Here is a 25,732-nt window from a genome sequence, read left to right as displayed (position 1 = left end):
TATTTATTAGATTTCTAGACTGCCCCCTCTCCCCGGAGGGACTCGGGGCGGTGTACAGGTATAAATTTAAAAAACCCATCCAAACAATAATATACATAATTAAAATTAAATTAAATAACCCCTGTACAGTTTATAAAAATTAAAACTAGCCCATAAAACCAATCATAAAATTTAAAAACCAAAACTGAGGTGGGAAGGCTGGAATTAGGCCAGGCCGGCTAGCTGGAACAGGTGGGTTTTGAGTTTCTGACGGAAGGAGCGGAGATCAGTAGTCATTCTAATGTCAGGGGGAAGGTCATTCCAGAGGGTCGGGCCCATCACAGAGAAGGCTTTTCCCCTAGGCGTCGCCCGCTGGCACAGCCTAGTGGACAGCACCCGGAGGAGTCCCTCTCTGTGTGAGCGGATAGGCTGAAGGGATGTATGGGGCCGGATACGATCTATATAGAAAATCAGTTCTACTTGAAATCAGTTTTGAGAAACCCAAGAGAATTGCATTCTCTAAACCTCATGATTATGGCAGAATTTATACTTAAGGCAGGGACTAGAGGCTTTCTTTTTCTTCGGAGAGGATAGCCAAACTTTCTTCATTATGACTACAAAGGATCACAAGAAATATTATGTAAGGCAGAGTATTGACATAGCGCACCTCCTTAACCAAGGATAGCTGATTGCAAATGCCTTTAGAAATGTACTCAATGATCATCAATCAACTTTTATTATATTAACAGAATTAAAGAATAACTTTACAAAGTAATGGTATAACTTTACTGAAGGAAATTTATATGCATTACTTTGAATGTAGAATAAGGAAGACAAAAGTTTCTTCACATTAATCAGAACCTGGAAGAAATGTGTTGTTTAGATTCAGCGAAATAATATTCTAAATTCTCCCATGATTTGCAGTCAATTCAAGATCAGCAGCTAAAGCAGGATCCAATCGACATGCCTTTAAAAACAGAGAAAAATATATTCTAAAAAATGAAATTGATCTTGTCTTCTACAAGGTCACTGTACTAGTAGAGATTGTTTCCTAAGCTTCCTTGAGTTAAATCATTAAACTAAAAATACACTTTTGATCTCCTTAATCTTCTATTTGCTTTTTTTTAATCTCTCAAGATGAACTGATATGGCAAGGTAGCTTTCCCACATAGAACAACTATCACAGAAAAAGTTAAACTAAACTCTTTAATTATAGATGTGTAGACTGGATTTGGCTTTTTTGTCCATTTATCAGGACAAAACTACCTATCCTAGGTTCCCAGGAACCCAGGATAGGCACATACAGTATGTAACAATATTAAAGCATCATGATTACTATTCTTGGATTATAAATTCACTGCATTATTGCTGTAGTTAAAATGAAGACTGGCAATTGGTTATTTTATTTGATATTTGTAAAGGAAAAATGATTATTTATAGAGGATGTTTACATTTATTCCACAGAAAATGTCCAATTTCAGTCAGAAAATACTTAATTTTTTAAAAAATTTAAACACAAACAAGGAGCTGAGTCAAGAATACTACTAAATCATAGCTTGACCTAGGTTAGCACATTCCATCCATATAATCTTCCAAGAAATTCAAATGCTTTCGCTTCATTTTTGAGTATTTGCAGCTTGCCATGTGGTCTGAGCTTGGAGAAAAAGTGAGTGATGTTAACTATAGTTACTAATAACAAGCTAGATTCAAGCCGTAGCTCATAAAACTATTTTGTTCCCAATAATTTTAAGATTAACAAGTGAAGCCTCCATATAGTTAAATTAATCTAAAAATAGAAGTGGAGAAGGCAGGGAGTATATGAACCTGGGAATATGGTAGACTTATTCAGAAACTGGTATTCCCCAAGCTTCAAAGCAGCAATAGTGCTGGCTGTAGAGTATACATGCCTTTGATAACCACATGAATAGTAAGAGTATTTATCTAGAATTTGTATGATTATATCTGTATCATGTATCTTAAAGTAGGTTTTGAAATCTTCGACATCAAGTGGCAGTAAACAAGAAATGGGCACAAACCTAACTTGCCTCAAGTAAGTCAATTGGATAATTGAATAACATTTTTATTAGTTCTTTTCAGATATGTTATAACGGTTTAATTTTCATGTATAATTCTGTTTCATATATCAGAGATACGTCTAACAGTAAACTTATGGAAGTACACATCCAATTAAAAAGACAGAGCCCCTCCCCCTTACCTTAGAATAATATTTTTTAGCTGCTGCTAAATCTTGTTGGGTTCCTCGGCCAAACTGGAGGCATCTGGCCAAGTAGAAAGAAGCCATTGCAAGTCCTCTGCTTATGTAAAAAGGAAGACAATCTGTTTCCTCTGCTATCTTTTCAACATTGTCGTTTTCGGTTACTCTATTTGGAAATGGACCGTAAGGTTAAAAATTAGTAATTTCAGAACATAGAAGTATATTTCAAATAATTAGTAAGAACATTTTTGCCGAAGTCTAGACTTTTTGTATAAAAGTCTAACAGGTCATACCAAAATATGCCATGGTTTATAAGCCCTAAGTTCATGTATAGGTAGTCCTTGACTTATGATGGCAATTGGACTGGAATTGCTGTCATTAAGTGATGCATCTGTAAAGCACAATCATGTTGCCTAGTGATTATAGTCCCAGTTGCAGTCACTAATTGAATTCTGTAATTGTTAGGTGAAACAACTTCCTGCTTTCCACACCCAAGCTCAATGGGGAACTCAGCAGGAAGTTGCAAGTCCCAGGCAGGAAAGTAAGTGGCTGCTTCCAGGTGGGGGATAAAGTGAGGGATTTGTGGAGATGTAGGGAAGGTGTAGAGGGTTCATGAGAAGCACAGATTGGGGAGGGTATGTGAAGGTACAAGGGAAGCAGAGCAAGGTCAGAGAGAGGGTGAGCAACGGACACTGCAGTGGTCAGATACAGTTTGAAGGTGCAAGAGAGGTATTGCATGGGTTGGGGAGGGTGTGGGGGAATGCACGGGAGGCAGCACAGGTCAAGGAGGGTGTACATGGGTGAGAGGGAAGCACAGTAAAGGTTGGGGGGAAAGTGCAAGTGGCCTGTGGGGTGCAAGAGCAGGGGGGCTGGGGAGAGTGCGCAGGTGGGAAAGACTTACCCAGCACCTTGCAATCTTCCCTGCTGGGGAAGTGTGTTAGGACTCCCCATTGACTGAAGGATAAAAAGGATTGGGGAATTGAAGGATAAAAAGGGATTGAAGGATTAAAAAGTTTGGGGAAAAACCATAACTTTGTTTTTCTTCAACCAAGATTATTGGCAACGACTACAATACATAAATAGTTCGTGAACATACCATAACTCGCTGAGATGGCCAAATTAACATGTTTTATTAGAGAAAAGAAAATAGCTACAGTACATTTGTTATTTTGTTCTATTTACATTCTTTTCATTTCTTTTTATTATTGTAAGCTGCCTAGAGTAGCCCCACTGTGATATAGGTGGCAAATAAATTGGATGGATGGATGGATGGATAGATGATGGGAGCCAGCTAGCCAGCCAGCCGGCTGGCCAGCCCCTTGAATTGGACCTGGAAGCAAACTGGCCACCAATGCAGCTTGTGGAGCAGACTTATAACATGTTCTAGGAGTGCACATAACTGCCTGCACCACTGCATTCAGTACCATCTGAAGCTTCTGGATAATGTTATAGGGTGGCCCCTCATAGAACGACTTGTGATCTATAATTTTGACAATTCGATAGGATACATTGTAGAAAGAAGAGAGCCACAAGGTAACTTAGAGAAAGAGATAAATATACACTTGTATTGTACTTACAACTACTGTAACAAGATCAGAAGTCACTTTATCTTTTTTAAATTTTTTTTCTATTTTTTCCTTTTTACGCTTTAGATTTTTCTTAATACTTAATTTCTTATTTTTCCTTCTTACTTTATTTTAGATTGTATTAATTTTTCTTTTGAAACCTTTCAATGACATTAACATTAAAAAGAAAGCAGAGAAGTTGCAAATTATGATCACGTGATGACAGGTGCTGCCACCAAGTAATAGGTTGTCAAGTACCCAGACTGATCATGTGACTATGGAGGTATTCAGATGGCAGGATCTTCAAGAACTGGTCATAACCACCAATCATTCAGCACCATCGTAACTAAACGAATAGTCGTAAGGTCGAAGACTGCCTATACTTAAAAGAGCTTTTATGTACCGTATTTTTCAGACTATATGACACACCTTTTTCCCTCAAAAAAGAGGGTGAAAATCTGGGTGCGTCTTATTCACTGAATATAGCTTTTTTTTTGGCCTCCCGAAACCCCACCCCCTTCAACAAAATGGCCATGTATAGCCTTTTGGAGGCTTCCAGAGTGCTCCTGGGAGCTGGGGAGGGCAGAAATGAGCAAAAAATGGGCTGTTTTTTGCTCAATCCCCCCCCCCCCAGCCCCCAGGAGCATGTTATAAGCCGCCTAAGGGCTATGCATGCCCTTTTTTTGACAAAATACAGGCCCATTTTTTGCTTGGTTTTTCCCCACCCCACCCCCCAGGAGCACTCTACAGGCTTCCTAAAGGCTATTCATGCCCTCTTTTTTTGACAAAAAAATGGGCCGTTTTTGGGAGGTCTACAGAGTGCAAAAAGTTTTTTTTTAATTTGCCTCTTCAAAATCTCGGTGTGTCTTATACTAAGGTGCGTCTTATACTCCAAAAATGTAGTCATATATATATATATTCAGAATTAATGTAGTGTACAAGCATAGCATTTACAAATTGCTCATAGATATGAAAAGCTGTTATATAAAAAAAATCTTTATATAACAGGAGAGATTTTAAAATGTTTAGTTTTAATAATGCATTATTTTTAAATAATATACATATCACATAGCATCTGAAATACATATGCTGAACTCTTGCCAATTAGATGCAAATATTCAGTTGTCTACCCACATAAGTTCTGGTGAATTTAGCTTCCCCTTGAAGAACTAACTAAAAATTCACCTTTTGGCAAACTCGGCCGCTTTTATAAAACATTTTCTTTTGTAATAATACTCCACCAAATGGCCTTTAGCATAGACATTTCCTCGATCTGATGCCTGATTGAGGCACTCCAAAGCAGCCTTCAAGTTATGACGTACGCCACGGCCGTGAAGATACATAATTCCAAGGATGCCTTGAGATTCCAAGCTTCCATTCCCACAAGCTTCTGAGTGCCAAAAGAATGCCTGCAGAAAAACAATTTTCCAAAAATCATTTGGGCGGGAAGAAGAAAAAGATTTTTGCTATATTCAAGCTATGTGGACTAATAGATGCAGAGCCAAGGATTATGCTTCAGGTTTAGTAACTGCCTCTGTAGCTACCCAGAAATATGAAATTGTCAATCTTCAAAATGCCAGTCATACTATATATGTAGCTGACATTCTTTAGCAGTTGCCTGTGCTGTTTAGATAGAAAATAATCCTGTTTCATTATTCTGAAAAATGAGATACCATATTTGCAACTTAAAATAAATGTAATGTTCTTTATACGCATAATTCTATTTTCAGGCTGCCAGATATTTTGTTTAGGTCTTAAAACAACAGTGAAACACAGTACTATTTTTTTTAGCCAATAAGATAGAAAAGATAGAAAAAATAAATCACTCAAGAATGTTGTTTGAGCCCAAAATCATCCAGTGAGAGTCTGTGGCTGATGGTAGTTCTGGTCCAACTCCTTAATCCCTATATTATATTGGGTCTCTGTAGTTCTCTTCATCTTGCTGCCTCTTTTTTACCATTTCCAAATGGAAAGAGACTCCATTTGGTCAGTTGGATGCAGGGCTTGGAATAAAGCTACCCCAAAGATGAAGCTACCTTTTTAAGATCCTTAGCATGTGCTGAATACAACATTCCAAGTGTACTCTGAGCCTTTACACTTGCTTTTGGGTTCCCATGATCTGCAGCAATAAACCATAATCTAGAAAACAATAGCAACAGCGATGTGATTAGATTATTCCCTTTTTCATTCATAGCCATGTGGAAGCTTCTCAGATGTTGTGAAACTTAACAGTTCCTCAAAAGCCATCAAACTGTAACTAAGCAACCCCACCCAGCATAACCAATGCTAAAGCATTTTGGGTGTGTAGTTCAACATCACTGGGAAGAGCACAAGTCTCTTATCCATGCATTGACATCAAATTGGAACAACAGCCGTGAACTTATTTTAATTATTAACACAGTTCTCCATCTATTTATTTATTTTATTTATTTTATTTGATTTCTAGACCGCCCCCTCTCCCCGAAGGGACTCGGGGCGGTGTACAGGTACCAAATTAAAAACCATACAAATAATAATAAATATAATTAAAATCAGATTAAACTTTAAACCCCTGTACAAATTTATAAAAATTAAAACTTAGCCTAAGACCAACCCGTGAAATTTAAAAAATACAGACTGAGGAGGGAGAGCTGGAATTAGGCTAGGCCGGCTAGATTGAACAGGTGGGTTTTGAGCTTCTTACGGAAGGAGCGGAGGTCCGTGGTTGTTCTAATATCAGGGGGAAGGTCATTCCAAAGGTCATTCCATCTAGAAGTACCCAAAGATGATGTCTCAAAATGTGGACCTTTATGCTGAAATCATGGCTCAGACTATATTATTATAGTTTGCTCCAAAATTGTCAGGCTGATATGCCCACACATGGATGCATTATAAAGAAAGATTACCTTTCAGCTTCTTCTTCAGAAAATTGAGTCCCATGTCCTTCGTAGTAAGCTCGGCCAAGGTTGTATGCAGCAGCAAATTTTAAATGTCTTGCTTTAGGGGAGTCAGAGTCGAGAATCTTCCTCATATATTCAACTCCTTTCTTCTACAGGTGAATCAAAGCAAAGAATAAGTGATCCTGTCGAGACATGAATCACTTGTGAACAAGCAGCCCACTTGGATTCAGACCAAGTAATGAAAGGGTCTGCTGTTTGAGATGAAATGTTACAACATTTAATTGATGGAGATATGATGCCAACAGCAATTTATATTGAGCTGAAACCCAGAGGTGTGCCTAGCTGAGATACTTGGTGATTTGCAACATAACATTAAAGTAGAACATAGGTATTTTTCGGAGTATAAGACGCACCGGAGTATAAGATACACCAAGGTTTTGAAGAGGCAAATTTTTTAAAAAAATCTTTTTTGCACTCTGCAGACCTCCCAAAAATGGCCCCTTTTTTCTTTTAAAGGCGTGAATAGCCTTTAGGAGGCTTGTAGAGTGCTCTTGGGGGGTGCCCCGCCAAGTGAGCAAAAAATGGGCCCATTTGTTTAAAAAAGGGCATGCATAGCATTTAGGAGACTTATACAGTGCTCCTGAAGGGGGCAAAATTGAGCAAAAAATGGCCTAATGTTCACTCATTTCTGCTCTCCCCAGCCCCAAGGAGCACTCTGCAAGGCTCCTAAAGGCTATGCACAGCCATTTTGGTGAAGGGGGTGGGGTTTTGGGAGGCAAAAAATGCTGTATTCAGTGTATAAGACGCACCCAGATTTTCAGCCTTTTTTCTGAGGGAAAAGGTGCATTTTATACTCCGAAAAATATGGTATATCAGTTTGATTCTGAACAGCTCAAGGTTGACTCAGCCTTCCATCTTTCCGAGATCGGTAAAATGAAGACCCAGATTTTGGGGGGAATATGCTGACTCTATAAACTGCTTAGGGAGGGCTGTAATGTCCTATGACACTGATGGCTAACCTTTTTGTTGTCGCGTGCCAAAAACACCCATAATGCAATACATGTGCGAATCCCCCCCCTGGACACCAACCCCCCCACATGCTTGTGTGACTCCCCTGTGCATGATCCCCATGCATGTATGCTGTCCCTTGCATGCACGTATAACCCCCGCACATGCAGGCATAACCCTCCTGCGCTCCTCCCAGCCCTGCGCCTGCACGACAACCTGTGCATGCATGTGCGACCCCTGCGCATGTGCAAGTGTCTCCTGCATGCGCCGTGTGTATGCACGGCAGAGACCCAAAAACGAGCTGGCCAGCAGGAGGCGCACGCATGCACAGTGGAGCTGAGCTGGGGAGACTGCTTGCGTGCCTGCTGAGAGGTCTCTGCGTGCCACCGGTGGCACACGTGCCATAGTTTTGCCATCACGGCCCTATGAAGAGGTATAAAAATCTAAGTGATGTTGCTATTTCAATTACAAAGCAGTAGAATCTTTAGGAACGATTATCGAAATTCAAAGCAAGAAATCTTGTATAAATGAGCTTTTATAAAAAGGACTTTTCATTTCAGAAAATCATAATGAAGGTCTGGCTTTGAAAACTAAGCTATTGCTACCCTAACAAAACGGGGGACGTCGTGGCTCAGTGGGTAAGAAACTGAGTTTGTCGATCAGAAAGGTCGACAGTTCGAATCCCTAGCACTGCATAACGGAGCTTTCGTTACTTGTCCCAGCTTCTGCCAACCTAGCAGTTCAAAAGCACATAAAAAATGCAAGTAGAAAAATAGGGACCACTGGTGGGAAGGTAACAGCTCCATGTGCCTTCGGCGTTTAGTCATGCTGGCCACATGACTACGGAGACATCTTTGGACAGTGCTGGCTCTTTGGCTTTGAAACGGAGATGAGCACCACCCCCTAGAGTCAGGAACAACTAGCAAATATATGCGAGGGGAACGTTTACCTTTACCTTACCCTAACAAAATACATTTTAAGCCAGCTGGGGAAAGTTTTCCATATTAATAGCAATCTCAAGTCTGTCCTCTGCCATTCCTGGCTTTGAATTTACAGAAACCTTGGCAGATTCACCTTAAGCCTTATGGCCTATAAGTTTGGAGATGGTTGCCTCTCATAGGTTTCCACAAACCACTTGTTTAAACTGATCATTTAAACTGATAGATGCCTACAGGGATCCAAATATATTCAAGCAGTCATCATCTCTATCATCAAGTCACAGAGAAATAGATCTCTGTTACCCAGAATCTTTGCTTTCTTTACTGCACAAAAAATGGTGTGGAAATCCCTTTTTGGCCTCACTACTTTTGAAAACAATGATTTCCAGGGGGTAGTGATGAAAGTGACAGCATAGTGACACAAGCTAGCCCCTTTTTTACATGTATCGTGAGACTACAAAGAGGAACCAAGTGTGTTGTGTGATGCTGACAAAAGCTCCTGCAGACAGCTATGATTCAAATCATGTTCTCTCTGAAAACTAACCCATATATTTCTACATTTTCTACATAGGTCTACGGTGACAGTAAACTTAACTGTACATTCTAGTACACACTCTAAAACAAATACTCATTTGAATAGACAGTTTTTGCAACTGTAACAAAGCATGATGTTTTGGATTTCATATCATGAACTTAACTTTACAGCCACGTTTATGACAGGTAGTTGTTTATTAGTTTTTAATCTAACATTCACTCCAATTTAAGACAAGTCTATTCAATAATAAAAATGACAAGGAAGATATATAGTTCAGCTGAAGCCATATATTTCTTGGGAAAGAAAAGCACGCTCCTTGAATTTACATTATTAAAAACAATTGACTGCTTAGTGTAGTTAATGGGCAACTGTATACTCTTACGGCATACATTTATTAAACATTTGAAAAATAGGTTATTTGAGGATCCATAAATGAACACAGCTTAGTCCCTGAAGAGAACAGAATATCACAGAGTTGGAAGAGACTTTGGAGGTCAAGAGTCTAACCCAGGGGTGTCCAAACTTGGGAACTTTAAGACTTGCGGACTTCAACTCCCAGAATATACTGCAATCCATATTCATAACATTCTGCTTCAACTTTAGAATTTTTTTTCTGAGGCATAGGTCTTATTTAGAGATTCCCAGTATGTATTCTGTTTCTACCATAAGAAAATGTGAATTCTGAAATTAGACTCATTTGTTGGTTTAGAGGTGATGATAATGTCCATCTCAAAAGAGATTTAAAGTGTTCTTACAGATCTAGTACAGAAAAAAGAGGAGTGTCTATTGCTCTACAGCAGGGGTGTCCAAACTTGGGAACTTTAAGACTTGTGGACTTCAACTCCGGGAGTTGGCTGGGGAATTCTGGGAGTTGAAGTCCACAAGTCTTAAAGTTCCCAAGTTTGGACACCCCTGGTCTAACCACTTCAAGCAGGAAACCCTTTACCCTTTCAGACAAATACCTGTCCAGTCTCTTCTTAAAAGCCTCCAGTGAAAGAGCACCCCCAATTTCTGGTTGGTTATTCTCACTGTCAGGAAAGTTCTCCTTAGTTCTAGGTGGGAACCCATTTTGATTAGCTTCCATCTATTGTTTCTTGTCTTTGGGTGCTTTGGGAAATAAGGTCACCCCCTTTCTTTGTGGCAGCCCTTCAAATATTGGAACACTGCTATTGTGTCACCCCTGATCCTTCTTTTCATTAGACTAGCCATACCCAATTTCTGCAACCGTTTATCATGTTTTACTCTCCAGGCCCCTTACCATTTTTGTTGCTCTTCTTTGCATTTTATCCAAAGTCTCAACAACTTCTTAATAATGTGATAACCAAAACTGGATGCAGTATTCCAGGCGAGATCTTACTAAAGCTTTGTAAAGTGGCGCTAGTACTTAACATGACCTTGATGCTATATCTGTTAAATCATCCTAGGATTGCATTGGCTTTTTTGGCTGCTGCCACACACTACTGTCTCACATTTAAATGATTACCTACCAGGACTCCAAGAATTCTCTCACTGCTATTGAGCCAGGTTTCACCAAATCTGTACCTGTACTTTTTGTTTGTCTTGCCTAAGACCTTACTTTTCTCTACACTGAATTTTATTTTGTTGGATAGGGTCTAATGTTCAAGTCTGTTGAGATCCATCTGCCAGCTTAGTGCCATCTGCAAATTTGATGAGTTGCCCTTCTATTCCTTCATCTAATTAGGTTATGAAGATATGGAAAGTACTGGGACTAAAATGGGATTACCCCACTGCTTACTTTCCTTCATGTAGATGTAGTTCCATTAAGGACTACACATTGAGTGTGATTTGTCAGACAATTACAAATCCTTCTTGTGGTGACGTCCCACATTTTTGTAGCTTGCCAAGAAGTAGGTTGTGGCCTAATTTATCAAATGCCTTACTGAAAATCCAAGTATACTACGCCCATTGCATTTCACTAGTCCACTAATTTAGTCATTTTGTCAAAGAAATAAGATTTGTTTGGCAGGATCTGTTTTTGACAATGTCATGTTGTCAAAATGGATTATTCATGCAGAAGATTCCCGCAGAGTCATTGGTGTTCTGCATTTTGCATATGCCACACAGGCAATTCATATCTTGTAGATTTGTAGCTACCTCCCATGTTCTATACAAAGCTATTTGTAAAGTGAAGAGAAACATTTAGGATTTTCACTACTGCATTTTTGTGTTTCCTGTGTTTCCTGTAATTAAGACATGCCTGCATTCCTAAGGACTCTGAGAAATATACATGCAAACAAATGGCGAACCTCAATACAGAACTTCATATACTGAATCATGGAATTTAAAGATTTGCACAATTTCACTCCATATGCATTTTTCTTGTTCAGAATTTGTGCTACTATTGAATAATAAACTTACGTATATTATTTATTTATGAAAATTAATGAATATCTACTTTCTAGTTGCAACTTACAGCATTTGGAGGAGTTCCCAATCCATCGTAGTACATTACACCCAACTGATATATGGACTGAAAATCCGTGTTTTGTTCAAAATACAATAATGCATCTTCATACCGTTTCTGTACCAGGCACATAGAAAATCAAATGTTTAGGATTAAATCAGCTAGTAAATCTTACAGATTGCTGAATCTTTCAGAATATCATTCCTATCTAGATATTATATTCTTAACTTAAAATAATTGAAAGAGTGACGAAGCATCTTAAAATTTGAAATTAAATGCATTAAATGCATGTACTTCATCAAATTCAAACAACAGTAGGACCTGAAAAGATAGGTAAGTAGAAGAAAATGCTTACAAGTGATTTTTATACCTGATTCCTTAGATTCTTAGAACACAAACAAAAGCCTAACAGCAAATAGGTTCCTGAATGGAAACTTTGCAAAAGAATAAATTGCTTGGGTCCAAATTCTTGGATCTGCATTTGCAATAAGATCAGTGCATATTTCTCTACTGAAGAAGACATTCTGGAAGCTATGTTGTAGAAAACATGCTTCTTCGTTCTGAGTGCTAGGGAATATTAGTAGGAGATTGTTATTACACCCACGCATCCGATCACCTTGGCCACTCTGAATAGCACAGGCCATTGTTTTCATTCCTTATGGTTCTTAATGATGAATGAATGACAGCATCCTTATCACGTTTGTTGAATAGATCATTGGCTTTTCTGTGTTAAAAAAGGGGACATTGTGCAATGTGACCCTGGATTCCTATTGTCAATCAAACTGGAATCCTTGCAGTACCCAACAACCCAAGTAAGTATGACAAATGGTGAGGAATACTTGGGAATTAAAATTTTAATAATATAAGTTGAGTGCCACAGGCTGTCTACTCTTGGATTAGAATATGGATGCATAAACAAAGACCACACATCAGTATTTGCAACCCATTGAGCAAGACATACTGGCCTGATTTACTTATTATTCTTAATCAAATTCAGGAGTGTGTGAGCCAAACCAGTAGGGCAGCTTTCCATATTCTTAATTACACTAAAATCAACTATTTTCTCACACTTGAAGCTATTCTACTACGTTGGAAATGTCATACTCCCCAGCTACTAAGACCACTGAAGTTGGAAATTATAAATGCTACCGTTTCTGGAAAGCCCCAATGTGGGGAAGTGAGTTCTAAAATAGTGGCATGCAATTGTCCTTAATCCTTGCTTTTGATGCAGTCTCTCTCCAGCATTTTTTACATTCTTTTAGAAGTTGTAGAAATTCACCTCTTCAAAATAAAGTTGCCCTTTGAGAAAATATGCCAGTGGCTCTCCATCTTTGATTCGCTTTTCCAGAAGTTGTTCAGCCTTTGCAAACAGAAAATTATGATCGGAAGCCCCTATTTAAAAAACAGAGACACAGCTGTGGTTGTTTATGAGAAAATCAGCACATAAAACGGATGTGGGGAAGCTTTTTGGACCAAAAGATTCATTTTTTCTTAATGTCCATTTGTTGAAGCTGCATGTTAGTTATATACGGGATGGAAATTAAACTCATTTATGATAAGGGATGAATGAACAAAAGAAGTAGCATAAAGAGGATATAAGGAGTTGGATCCAGAAGCATGGTAACTTGATTAAGCTAGCAAGTAGACAGAGCTGTATTATATAAAGCCATGTTAAAAACTCAGTTCTCATCCTCTTGATATTTTTACTTCAACTGTGCTTTTTTAAAGATCCTGTAGGCAAAGAAAATGGCCCCAATCCAAAGATCATTGAGCACAACATGTAACTATGCAGATGGTTACAAGTTTTGAAAATACTGGTCACGCTGTGGAAGAAAAGGGGCACATTTCCCCTCTCCTTACTCTGCAACTCAATGCTGACTGCACTGCCTTTCAGGAAGTATACATGAAAATGCAGTCCATCGTTCATTGTGCTATGTGGATACCATATTTGTAGGTGGAATACTTCAAGAGGAATCTTACATAGAAAGCTTGGATTTTTGGCTGTACTGATGTGCCTAAACTTTAACATTATTTTAACGTAAACTTGACACTGAAATTTTAAAAAATGGGGGAAAAAACCCTCTAAATGAAATGCAAGCAGGAATCATTGATCACATCAACAGTTCTTACTTGCATGTCAAAATACAAAAAATAGAAAGAGAGCAACACTCCATCAAATGTGTTCCCACTCACATAACTGTCCCTCCATTTGTTCAAGGAAAATGTTACATAATAAACTGCAATACCATAAGGGGGAAGTGAGGTATATAGGTAGTCCTGGATTTACAACCACAATTGAGCCCAAATTTTCTCTTGTTAAGTGAGACATTTGTTAAGTGAATTTTGCCCCATTTTACGGCCTTTCTTAGCTCAATTGTTAAGTGAATCACTGCAGTTGATAAGTTAGTAACCCGGTTAAGTGAATCTGGCTTTCCCATTGACTTTGCTTGTCAGAAGGTCACAAAAGGTGATCACTGTGACCGTCATAAATATGATGAACCAGTTGCCAAGCATTTGAATTTTGATCACACTGATCATGGGGATGCTGTAAAGGTCATCACTCTGCAAAATGGTCCTAAGTCACTTTTTTTGGTCCTGTCGTAACTTTGAACGGTCAATAAATGAACTGTTGTAAGTCAAGGACTATCAGCATTTCTTCATTTTCTCAGCAAATTCAATGAAATATAGTTCCCCAACAAAGGATCAATGCTTTGCTGAGAAGCACTGTGGTGCTACTGATATGTCTGACCCTACAGAGCTATGCACACAGTAGAAGAGACGGAATGTAGGGTGGTTTACACTGAGAACTAAATCAAAAGGCTCAAATCTGCCATGGTTTCATAGTCTCGTTTAGCTGTTTAATTAAACAAGGATTTTATCCCATGTATAATAATTAGCCAGAATTTTCTGAGTAGTGTTTTTGTTCTGGCTGCAAGTATGGTAATAGAGAAGACAGAAAAAAGAATGATTCCTTGGAAGATTAGCTCATTTATAGAGGGCAGCAGCATAAGCCCTCTTACCTTTCCTGACAAAAAGGAACTGCCATTTTAAAGAAGAGAACCTGAGACACTTAACAAAAAGCTCTCTTCCTTTTCTTGGCAGAAGTTCAGGCTGTTTATTATAGCTCCTGTAATCTTGTTTTTCCATTTGTTCAGGAAACAAGAGTGTGACCTCTTATAATTTAAGCACTATGAAAGTATCCCTTTACCTTATCCCATGATAAAAAAAAATAAAGAACTGTGAAAGCTAGAAAGTGGGGGGGGGGGTTGTTACCTTGATAGGATAGCCATTGTAAACTATCCAATTCAGTAGTGGACTCCTTTAAAATGCACTGTAGAACAGCCTCAGTGCTATGTACCCTAGGCAGAGGTTCACTGGTTGGCTTCATTTTTCTCTTTTATATTATTCCTGTCTAATAAAAAACGAGAAACATACTCAAACCTTGAGAAATGGTTACTTCCTTCGCCTTTAATCCTCACTTTCCTTAGGATACAAGCCTTTTCCCCAAAAAAGTTGCTTCTTACATTGATTTCTTATTATTTCCCATTGACCTCGTTGGGTAAGCATATTTACATATTTATTTATTTATTCATCAAACTCATGATTCTGGATTGCTATCTGTGTCAAAATATAAAGTCACAAAAAGCAGAAAAACAACCACAAACACAGAAACAATATCCATCATTAAAAACAGACCCACTATTCACAAGTTAACCCAACTCAGCCACACTCCTGATGATAAAGAACTGACCATACACAGGTAACCCCTGGGTTATGATGGCAGTGGGGACCAGGATTGCCTGCATAAATGATGCAGTCGTAAAGTGCAATGTCATTGCTTAGTGACAGCAATCTTGGCAGCTCCTGTGGCGTAACCCCAAGATGGGTGGGGTTGCAGAGGGGGTATTCAACAGGTTCTGGAGCATCGGTAGTGGAAATTTTGAGTAGTTCGGAGAACTGGTAAATACCACCTCTGACTGGCCCCGCCCCCATCTATTCTCCGCCTCCCGAGTCCCAGCTGATCGGGAGGGAATGGGGATTTTGTGGTAACCTTCCCCTGGAGAAGGGTGGGAATGGAGAGTTTACAGTACCCTTCCCCTGCCACACCCACCAAGCCGTGCCAGCCCACCAAGCCACGCCCACAGAACCGGTAATTAAAAAAAATTGAATGCCACCACTGGTGGGTTGTTAAGTAGGATGAGTCAGAATGTCAGGTAAGGCGCATGGGCATGTTGTGTTGGGAAGTGCCGGGGGGGGGGGGAGAGAGGGGGGGCAGGGACATCCTCTGAGAGCCAGCACGGCCGATAAACTAAATGAGGAATGCCAGAAGAGAGCCTGGGTGCCTGGGCTCTTAATTTAGCACCAATACTACAATGCTGCTTCATATTCCAGTTGTGGTTAATGGGTTGTAGCAAAATATGCCTTCTTTTTAACTCTACTATACAACTCTTTGATTTTTTTAATTCATTTTATTACCCCACCTCTCTTCCAGAGGCTTAAAGGGTCTTCCCAGCATACTCAGAGACTTCTAATTGTATACCACTGGAACAAAAATAAAAATACATTCCTTGACTTCCAACATTTTGACTACAGAGAATTTCCAGAATGACAAGATTCTCAAGAAGGAGCAACAGCGGAGGGAAAACAAACTTAGCAGTTTTGCCAATTTTACATCAACTCCTCACAATCCTCGATTTACGACGAGAGAGAGAGAGAGAGAGAGAGAGAATGCGCAAAGCGCTTTCCCATCTCCATCAAAGCCTTTCCCGAATTAAGGACTAGGGCACCGCAAGAGTTAACCGTCTGGCTCTCGCTTTTTAAAGTCCTTTACTTGGAAACGTGCTACTTGGATTGCTGACAAAAACGGCGTGAAGGGGGGGGGGGGGGGAGAAGAAAGCAGCAAAATGAGCCCGCCCGATTCAATTCCCATGAAGTGTGACTCACTGAATTCACCGACGGTGCCCATGGCGAATTGCGCCCTCCCGCAAGTAGTCGCAGGGAGCCGACACATAGGCCGCGCGGCAACCGCGCGTCGCTTAGCAACACTGGTACCAAGCGTTTCCCCAAAGGCCCACGCCCTGCCATCGCCCCTCCTTCCCTTTCACGGCCGCGTGAGCATGCGCACACGCTGACAGAGAGGCGGGGCAGCGGGCGGAAGGGAAGGCTGATCAATGGGTGTTCAGTCACGTCAACCGGGCACTTGAGCGGGGGGGAAGGGGGGTTTGCTCTTTCTGGGGCCCTATTTTCAACCTTGGCAACTTTTAAGATATTTGGATTTCAACTCCCAGAATTCCCTGGCCAGCCATGAGGCAAGCCGGTGCTGGTCCTCTACTCGCAGCAATAGAATAGAGCGAGCACCTCAAAAAATAGTAGACATTTCTTCCAAACGCGTATACAACATTTGATACAGTCCTGAAAACAACCTGAGTGAATCGTATAAAGAGATGAACTTGTGAAGAGAAAGGGAGAGGGACTCAAACACCAAACAATAATGAGGGGAAGGTGTAGGAATCCCCATTTATACTTGACAAATCTTGTCTGAAATAATAGCAATCTAAAGACTAAGGGAGAAGTAGAACTTGGGAGGTACATTAACTGCTCAGCAGAATAATTTTATAGCACTTTTAAGGTATGTTGGTAGCACATTATTTTGGTTTTTTGGATAGTGTTACTGATTTTAATAAATTACTGGGAGTCTGGCAGCATACAGACTTTAGTATTAACTTATTTTAACACAGGCAATTACAAGCATTTTCTTGGCAATTAAGAATCTAATCAGATTCAACCATAATTGCTTATTGTTATCCCACAAAAATGGATATCCAGCAATAAAAAGGGAACAATATAAAATGTATAAAAAGAACCACTCCAACCTCAGAAATTCAAAAATATCCATAACACTTACAAGCTAATTGGGCCGGAAGAGAAATGTTTTTCTTGGGGTACAACCACAGAACTGGGAAAAGTCTATCTTTACATTTCTATTTAAAAATTAACTATTGAAATCTAAAAATTAGTTGCTAGATAAACGTAATGATAAACATATAAAACAAAATTTGATTTCTGCTTTCACCAGAAGTTGATCTTGACTTGAGGGCATTGTACCTATTTTTTTAACAGGTAAACCATTACCTTGAATATGTTCATTTCCTTGCAATAAACAACATGCTAAAATTTTGAGGCATTAGTACAGGTAATCCTCAATTTACGACCACAATTGAGCCCAAAATTTCTGTTGCTAAGCAATAAATTTGTTAAGTGAATTTTGCCCCATTTCGCAACCTTTCTTGCCACTTTTGTTAAGGGAATCACTGCAGTTGTCACATTAGTAACACAATAGTTTAGTGAATCTAATTGACCTTGCTTGTCAGAAGGCTGCAAAAGATGATCACATGACCCCAGGGCTCTGCAATCATTATAAATATGAGCCAGTTGCTAAGCATCTGAATTTTTATCATGTGACCAGGCGGATGCTACAATAACGTGTGAAAAATCGTCATAAGTCCCTTTTTTTAGTGTCGTAACTTTGGTCTCTAAGCAAACTGTTGTAAATCGAGGACTATCTGTAATAACCTAGTGTTTTGTTGGAAGCATTGTAGTGCTGTTAGACTTAAAGTGTATAAATAATCCAGTTCCACAGTGTACAATCAAAATATGGCTCTCCCTGGGGGATACATGGTGAATTCTCTACAGGTTGGTGAAATATTTCTCTTCCCCAAATCTGCAAGGAGTTTCAAAATATCCTGTCTTGAACGGATTTCTGCCTGCAGTATTTGCTTTGCTTGTGAATAGAGCTATCTAGATAGTTGGTTTGCTCTTTCATTAAGCTCTTTATCTTCTTAAGTGCTGGCATCTGCTGTGGTTTATTAAGAAAGACTGGGGACTGCTTTCTGCCTCTAAAGACATGTTTCTCCATTTCTCCTTTAGGGAAATATATTCTGCCTTTTTTAATATTTCCCAAAATATTTCATTCTTCTGGGATGGAGGGTCCTCCCATACTTCAATAAAGCATATTTTGATAAACTTAGAATTATTAGAATTACATGTTAGAAAAAGTTAAAGGACAAGAAAGATGGGAATTTCAAAGAATGGAGTTAGCAAACATTTCCAGTCAGTGTGCGCATGTATAGGAGAAGGAAGATAGCAGAAAAAATATTGCTACCCCATATTTCAATATGCTTAGAGAAAGTCTGTAAATCCTGATAAACATATATAGGAAACTAGAAAGAGGAACAGAACATGAAGAGAGAGGAACAGCATGAAGAAATAGTGCATATTTATAGCCTAGAATTGTAGAATTTGTCAGAAAAGCTAAGAATCAAAATGACCTAAGGTTTAGTGAAGAATGTTAAGAACAACAAAAGTTCCTCCCCTCCCTCCAATAGGTTCAAAAATCAAACAATAGAAAATAATTTATAGCATAGGTCCTCAGTGTAGATGGTAATAGAATAATAACAAAATAACTCAACTTCTTTTTCTTCTAAGTCTGTTTTGAGAACAGACTAATGCTTTCCACCGGGCTACTGTGAAATTTTCCACCTCGAGCTTGTTGGAAACAGAATAATTGACCTTGAATTAGTTCGTATATTCAGGCTAGATGTACTGTAAATTAATCTGAAGTACAGTATAGTGATCATTAAAAATCAGCATGAATTTATTTGGAACAAATCATATTTCTCTTTGGGTAACTTCCTAAATATATTGTGGGAATACATCTAGATTTCTTCAAAGCAATGACAAGATAGTCTATATTAGCAAACTAGATGATTTATAAGCTGGATGACATTTGATGACATATTAGGTAGACTCATTGCTGGCTTGAAAGAGTATTTAGAGATGGTGCGTCATCTAAAAAGAGGAGATGCTACAGGGTTCAGTCCTAGGATTTCACACACTTTAATTAATTGCTTGTGAAAAGCGATGGGAAATCCTGACCAAGCAATACTTTTATCAAATTTGTAGATGACACAAAAGGGGGCGTGATAGTAAATAGAGTAGAAAACAATAAAAATTCAACATGATTTTGATACAATAAAGAAATGGGTTGAAATAACAGATTGACATTTAATGCAGGCAAATAAGAACATTTAGGAAAGTATATGTGATGGTGGATACCTGACTTTGTAATAATATATGTGAAAATAATCTTTGAAGAATTATAGATAATCACAGATTATCTATACAAATATAATTCCAAGATACTTTCGTTCTCTTTGTGAAAGACAAATTGGAAACAGTACTACTTATAGAAGGGCAGTGTTGAATTAAAGCTGTCTTACCAGAAAGACTAAGAGAGTGAGATATGTTTAGCCTTTAGAAAAGATGATTGAAGAGAGAATAGCACTTTCAAATAACTGAGGAGGCATCAGATAGAAGATTAACATCTATGCTCCATCATCCCAGAGTGCCAGGTACAAAACGAAGTTGCAAGAATTTGACAGATTTCTGGAAAAACTTCCTAACAAAGTAGTTCACTAGAGAAACCAATTGCTGAGGAAGGTGTACTTATCTTGAGCTGTCTGAAAAATTAGTCAGCTTTGTGTTTCTGTTTATCTTTAAAACTGCTGTTTGCAGATGCTGCTTTATACATTTGTAAAGTTTGTAAGAACTTTTATCTCTTAATTTCTAAAAAGTAAATTTTGGGAGGTCACATTAAATATTAAAAATTTAATTTAAAATTTAAAATTTTTCATAGATTTATTCTTTGTTGACTGGCTTCGGTTTATTCATCTCAAGTTCCCAACCAATTGATTTAAGCTTCTTGGACATTAGATCTACCCTGTAAAAATCCAGATGACCACCAGATGGGAATAAAGAATCCGTCTTTTTATATATATATATTTGACAGCTGGAGTCCTACACCTTAGATAGTGTAATTTAATTTAAAATGTTAGCTTTAATTGTTAAAGCCTATACAAGCCAAAAGCAGATCTTTAGGAGTAAACTCTACTGAAGTTTATGTAAGCGGACATAATACAGAGTATAAATTTTAATATGAGTTGCATCTTTAATATCTGAAGGGTGCTGAACTTTGAAACATCTTGCCAAGACAGGCTGCAGGAACTCAATTAATCCACTCAGGAATTAATGGGTGTAGAAGTAGGAATGTGTTCCAAGGAAACATCAGTACTTCTTTTGGAAGAATTGTTGTCCTTCCTTGTGGCTGGGGTAAAGGGAGGAGTGGGAAGGTAGAGCCATCAACGAGTGGACTGTTGTGTATGTGTGATACGTGCCTGGTTGCACAGTGCTGCATGGCTGCTCCACTTGTCCTCAGTCTTCCCTATGCCCTCCTATCTCATAAGCATAACAAGTTGAGAAAAGCCAATCGTATCGCCAGCCAAACCGGCTGGCTTCCATGTGCTCTTGTTTGTGTACGTGCAGAAGCCGGTTTGCTGCAGAGAGGGCGGGACTGCAGCCAGAGTGAGTGTTCACGAACTGACACTGCCAGTCTTAGAATCAGATACCCTAGAATGCACCACGGAGCTGTGCTCAAGAAGCCTACCACCGTTTTTTGTGACAAGTCTGCTGAAGAAGAGCAAAAATGCTACTGTGGGATACCAACTCAGAGGTAAGGAATACACTCTGAAAGAGTGACTCTCTTGGAAATTGCACCTCTTTTGTAATGCTTGCCATTTCTTACTCCTTTGTTAATGAAAGAGTGGTGAATCCACACCAAGGACTGTGCTTCAAATGCTCCTCTGTTTTATAGCCTCATGGCCCGAGTCCTCTGTTGGAAGCAGGAACCGAAGTCAATCTAGCTGCTGCCGCCTTTGTTCAGTCACCAGCTCATCTGGCTGCTGGTGGAGGCCATGCCTTCTTCCTGCTTTCGCAACTCCAGACGGGAGCCAATCTGAACCAACAGGTACATTTTCAACTTTTCAGACCATGTAGCTCCAAGGAAGCCTGTCCTATCCATTTTATGTTGGAAGGAACAGCCACCATCTGAGACTATGAACGAACATTGAAGGCATACCTGAGTAATTTAGAACATTCTGTTTTACTTTGACTAGAATTGCCATTGAGTATGCAGTAGTACTAAATGAAATATCTTGGTCCCGGGAATAGAAAAATATTTTGTTAAGAGAAGATATGTTTGTCTTCAGTTGGTAACTTGTTTCCAATAATCCTTTTCAAAGAACAAAAATAAAACCTATTATTTTCAAACTAAGTTTGGTCATAAATTTTAGTAAACCCAATCCAGAAGAGTGTATTTTTTTTAGCTCATCCCAATGAAGTTTTTTTTTTTTTAGCTTGCAAATAGTATCTCTAAGACAAGATTTTGGGATTGACAATCATATTTCACTTGAAATTAAGTTTATTTAACCACCACCACCACCACCATCCCTTTAAATATTAACACTGAACGATGATGAAGTGATTGGATTTACACATGAAGTATTTTTTTTTTATTTAGGATTGGCTTGGAGAAGCTCCCATCCACAAGGCAGCTAAAGTTGGGAGTTTGGAATGTCTCACTTTACTCGTTGCCAGTCAGGCCAACATTGAGTAAGTTCATCCTATACTGATTTTATCAAACAATTTCACTTTTTTCATTAAATTATATTTTCAATTGAATGTAACTTTTTCTCCTAATCTGACTTTCTGAAAGACAGCTTGTGGCAAGCTACTCAAAATGTGAAAAAGCTTGCCTAGTGTGTTCAACTTTGAATTTTAGAGTATTTTACAAAAATATCACTTTTGCTAATTGGGTGCAAGAAGCTTCAAATTATTTTTTTTAGTAGAGAATAGGTGTTTAGGCTCCAATTCAGTGCGAATAAATTTATATTTCAATCCACAGAAATTGAGAGAGTTTAACATTATATATAACATGTATTGTAACATTGTATTCATTTATTGAATTCAACAGAACAAGCATGATCATTAGTTACTCACCTAGATTAATTCAATTTATGCATAACCGGATACTAGTCTGCTTGCAATTAGTTTCATATGGAACTTATTTCTAGTGTAATACAAGTAGTCTTCAACTTACAACCACAATTGAGCCCAAGCTTTATGCTGCTAAGTGAGAAATTTGTTGAGTTTTGCCCCATTTTATGACTTTCCTTGCCACATTTGTTAAGTGAATCATTGCAGTTGTTAAATTAGGAACACGGTTGTTAAGTGAATATGGCTTCCCCTTGTCTTTGCTTGTCAGATTGCAAAATGGGATCACATGACCTTGGGACAACGCAATCATCGTAAAGATGAACCAGTTGTCAAGCATCCGAAGGTAAATCACATACCACGGGGTCATAAGTATGAAAAATAATCATGTCACTTTTTTCAGTGCCATTGTAACTTTGTATGGTCAGTAAATGAACTGTTGTAAGTTGAAGACTACCTGTACATGGTCTTTTTCTTAAAAGAAAATCTATGTATTACAAAAAGGCTTGTCAGTAGATATTCATACATTTGGGCTGTAGCATTTCAACTCAATATTGTATCCAATGTTTTAAAAAACTCTGGATGGTCTAGTTGTATGAGAAATGGAAGATTGCCAGTCAAATGAATTGATTTCCTTTTAAATGTGTGTTTCAGCTTGCGCAATAATAATAGTCAAACAGCAGAAGACCTTGCCCTGGCTTTGGGGTTTTTGGAATGTGCTCATTTCCTCATGAAAGTGAAACAGATTCAGAACCAGAAAGCAAGAGCACAGTATAACTCTTCCTTTCATGATAGTGATGAATCCATCCATATTGATGCTTCCAAAAGGCAGAAAGGAGTGTGTGAAAGGAATAGGCGTATCAACAGAAAGAGAAGGAGGTCAAATGGTAAGGCAGTTTCTTCAACATTTTAGTACAATTTGAGATTGGTCAAATTGATTATCTATGTAGTATGTTACACAGGAACAGAACCAGTTTCGTTAGAATCTAGGGAATGTTGATTAGGATACTCTGAATCCAAAATTTCAAGCAGACTATGCTATCTTGTCCAGATTCTGTTAGTTGTGCACCATACTTCAGGAAACAGGGCATTTGCAGCAAGTCATTAGACTCCATATGGCAGGTGTGAAGGGTGGGCGGGCGGGCGATGATATATATGTGTGTGTGTGTGTGTGTATACATATATATGTTGTATTTGTGCTGATAAATAAATAAAGGGAGACTAGTATAGATCTATTTCAAGCTATTTAGCTCTCATCAGCTAGCCATACCCTTACTGGGATTTGAACCTGGGCTGTATTACATATTAGGCAGGAGTCTTAGCCACTAAGCCACAGGCTCTCCTCCTTATCAGCTGAGCCAGGGAAATAGGTATGCATTTGTGTTACAACCCCTGGTATGCCCAAATATGGGAGGGAGCTCACTACTCCCCCTTTCTGTCCTTTGGCTCATTACAGAAAACCATCCAGGCAGAAAACCATATTTTTATTTTAGTGGCTTAGTGGCTAAGACTCCTGCCTAATATGTAATACAGCCCAGGTTCAAATCCCAGTAAGGGTATGGCTAGCTGATGAGAGCTAAATAGCTTGAAATAGATCTATACTAGTCTCCCTTTATTTATTTATCAGCACAAATACAACACAAATATAAAAAGGCAACATTAAAAGTAAAAATATGGTTTTCTGCCTGGATGGTTTTCTGTAATGAGCCGAAGGACAGAAAGGGGGAGTAGTGAGCTCCCTCCCATATTTGGGCATACCAGAGGTTGTAACACAAATGCATATATATATATATATATAGTATGTACCTGTTACAAGAGCCAGGATCACCCCCCCCACTCATGGAGGGAGGAGGGAGATATTAGACTTGTTCCTCAAGAATATTCCTAGCAGAGGGGTCTGCATTGACAGTCCCTGGCACCTTCCCACCCCCCAGTACAGGTAGTCCTCGACTTATGATGAGCAGAGAGCCCCAAATTTTTGTCGCTAACTGATACATTTGTTAAGTGAATTTTGCCCCATTTTGCAATCTTTCTTGCCATAGTTATTAAGTGAATCACTGCAGTTGTTAGTGACACAGTTGTTAAGTGAATCTGGCTTCCCCATTGTCTTTGGTGGTCAGAAGGACGCAAAAGGGGATCACGTGACCCTGGGACACTGCAACCATTATAAATAGGAGTTGCCAAGAGTCTGAATTGTGATCACGTAACTGTGGGGATGCTAAAACAGTCATGTGAAAAATGGTCATAAGTCACTTTTCCCAGTGCCATTTAACTTCGAACGGTGACTAAACGAACTGTTGTAAGTGGAGGACTACCTGTAGTTGTAGTCTTATGATTTATTACAGCTCTCTACACCAATTTTCTCTTTAAAGGTTTTTGTTGATAATTGCCATTCTTAATGTGATATACAGCACTTTAGGAATTTGCCATTTAGGATGCAATTTTGTACATGTTGATTTAAAGATAAATTCTGAGCTCAGTGAAAGTAATTCTAGGCGTGAATATAATGTTAGTGATAGTTTTGTTGTTAGTATTCTTTTTGCACATTTTCTGAGTACTTGTTGGAAAAGTAAGTAAAATATTGTGGTGGATTGAAGGAAGTTGGATTATTATGGGAGGAATAACAAGGATCTACATAAGCAAGAGAGACCAGCGCTGAACTGTTTACCTGTCCAGGATTAATTTCTAAGGCTGCAATCCATTATATTGAAATTAGATGTTGTACAGATGTGCACATGCTTAATTCAAAACAGATTCTACAGCTGAAAAGCAAATCTTTCCATTTATACAGATTTGAACTCAGAGCCATGTGAAAATGAATAAGCGTGAGAAATATGGATATTCAAAGCTCTGCAAAGAAAAACAGGAATCTACAGCTCAATGCAAAGTATTTTGAACAATGCCTTCTATGAAGGAGTGTGTGTTCTTCTTGAAGAAGATCTTTTCATACAATTTCTGCATGTGCACAATAATAACATACAATATTTTTCTACCAATGATTCATGTATCATTAATTTTGTGACTGGTATATTGATGTTCTTTACTCATGTGAACACACAAATAAGCAAAGCAGTAGATAGTAGTCTGGCAATCAACAAATTGTTCAGATTAAACAAATATGTATTATGTTGATAAAAAATGTATTCTGTAGGTGGGCCTCTGTCAGCAAATTCTGTATAGAACCTTTTTGTAATAACTTACATTGTAACTACACCTTATTTTTGTTGCTGCGAATCTGAGATTGCAAATCTATTCAACATTACGCTGGGAGCGTGTCACTTTCAAAGGAGAGGTATAGATA

At 38.6% G+C, this 25,732-nt stretch overlaps 2 protein-coding genes and 1 long non-coding RNA gene across 5 annotated transcripts; 2 read left to right on the top strand and 1 right to left on the bottom strand.

Annotated features, from left to right (window-relative positions):
* Positions 1-449: 449 nt before the first annotated feature.
* LRP2BP (LRP2 binding protein) lies at positions 450-16,626 on the bottom strand. 3 transcript variants are annotated; one of them, XM_081960085.1, is made up of 9 exons: positions 16,489-16,626; positions 14,818-14,956; positions 12,824-12,936; positions 11,554-11,661; positions 6,645-6,787; positions 5,796-5,898; positions 4,945-5,168; positions 2,195-2,360; positions 450-946 (listed from the first exon to the last, which is right to left on the bottom strand). In XM_081960085.1, exons 2-9 carry the CDS (start codon positions 14,930-14,932, stop codon positions 881-883), a joined length of 1,038 nt encoding a protein of 345 aa, XP_081816211.1. In that variant the 5' UTR covers positions 14,933-14,956; positions 16,489-16,626; the 3' UTR covers positions 450-880. The 3 variants fall into 3 exon arrangements, with proteins under 3 accessions (XP_081816211.1, XP_081816213.1, XP_081816212.1); XM_081960087.1 differs by lacking the exon at positions 11,554-11,661; XM_081960086.1 differs by lacking the exon at positions 14,818-14,956 and having other exon boundaries at positions 16,489-16,602.
* Positions 978-9,298, top strand: LOC309395655. The gene is made up of 4 exons (XR_014175961.1): positions 978-2,029; positions 6,794-6,970; positions 8,207-8,284; positions 9,156-9,298. It is a non-coding gene; the product is annotated as an uncharacterized lncRNA (long non-coding RNA).
* A 110-nt stretch (positions 16,627-16,736) lies between the features above and the next one.
* ANKRD37 (ankyrin repeat domain 37) lies at positions 16,737-25,632 on the top strand. Its single transcript, XM_081960125.1, has 6 exons — positions 16,737-16,971; positions 20,926-21,112; positions 21,254-21,406; positions 21,959-22,050; positions 23,086-23,318; positions 25,223-25,632. Exons 2-6 carry the CDS (start codon positions 21,086-21,088, stop codon positions 25,252-25,254), a joined length of 537 nt encoding a protein of 178 aa, XP_081816251.1. The 5' UTR covers positions 16,737-16,971; positions 20,926-21,085; the 3' UTR covers positions 25,255-25,632.
* Positions 25,633-25,732: the final 100 nt, after the last annotated feature.

The sequence above is a fragment of the Natrix helvetica genome (assembly GCF_964273705.1).
Source record: "Natrix helvetica genome assembly, chromosome: 7".
In the NCBI taxonomy this organism is placed as follows: Eukaryota; Metazoa; Chordata; class Lepidosauria; order Squamata; family Natricidae; genus Natrix; species Natrix helvetica.
This window is presented reverse-complemented; position numbering and strand designations above follow the sequence as displayed.

What these genes read in the sequence shown, in the direction of transcription:
- LRP2BP (XM_081960085.1), bottom strand. Translation starts at nt 14,932, where the DNA reads ATGAAGCCAACCAGTGAACCTCTGCCTAGGGTACATAGCACTGAGGCT. An exon ending in GGCAACTTTATTTTGAAGAG is followed by an intron (nt 11,662 to 12,823) that starts GTGAATTTCTAC and finishes TGCCTGGTACAG; the next exon opens with AAACGGTATGAAGATGCATT. An exon ending in TCTGAAGAAGAAGCTGAAAG is followed by an intron (nt 5,899 to 6,644) that starts GTAATCTTTCTT and finishes ATTGTTTTCTAG; the next exon opens with ATTATGGTTTATTGCTGCAG.
- ANKRD37 (XM_081960125.1), top strand. Translation starts at nt 21,086, where the DNA reads ATGCTACTGTGGGATACCAACTCAGAG. An exon ending in GAGCCAATCTGAACCAACAG is followed by an intron (nt 21,407 to 21,958) that starts GTACATTTTCAA and finishes TTTTTTATTTAG; the next exon opens with GATTGGCTTGGAGAAGCTCC. An exon ending in AAAGAGAAGGAGGTCAAATG is followed by an intron (nt 23,319 to 25,222) that starts GTAAGGCAGTTT and finishes CCATTTATACAG; the next exon opens with ATTTGAACTCAGAGCCATGT.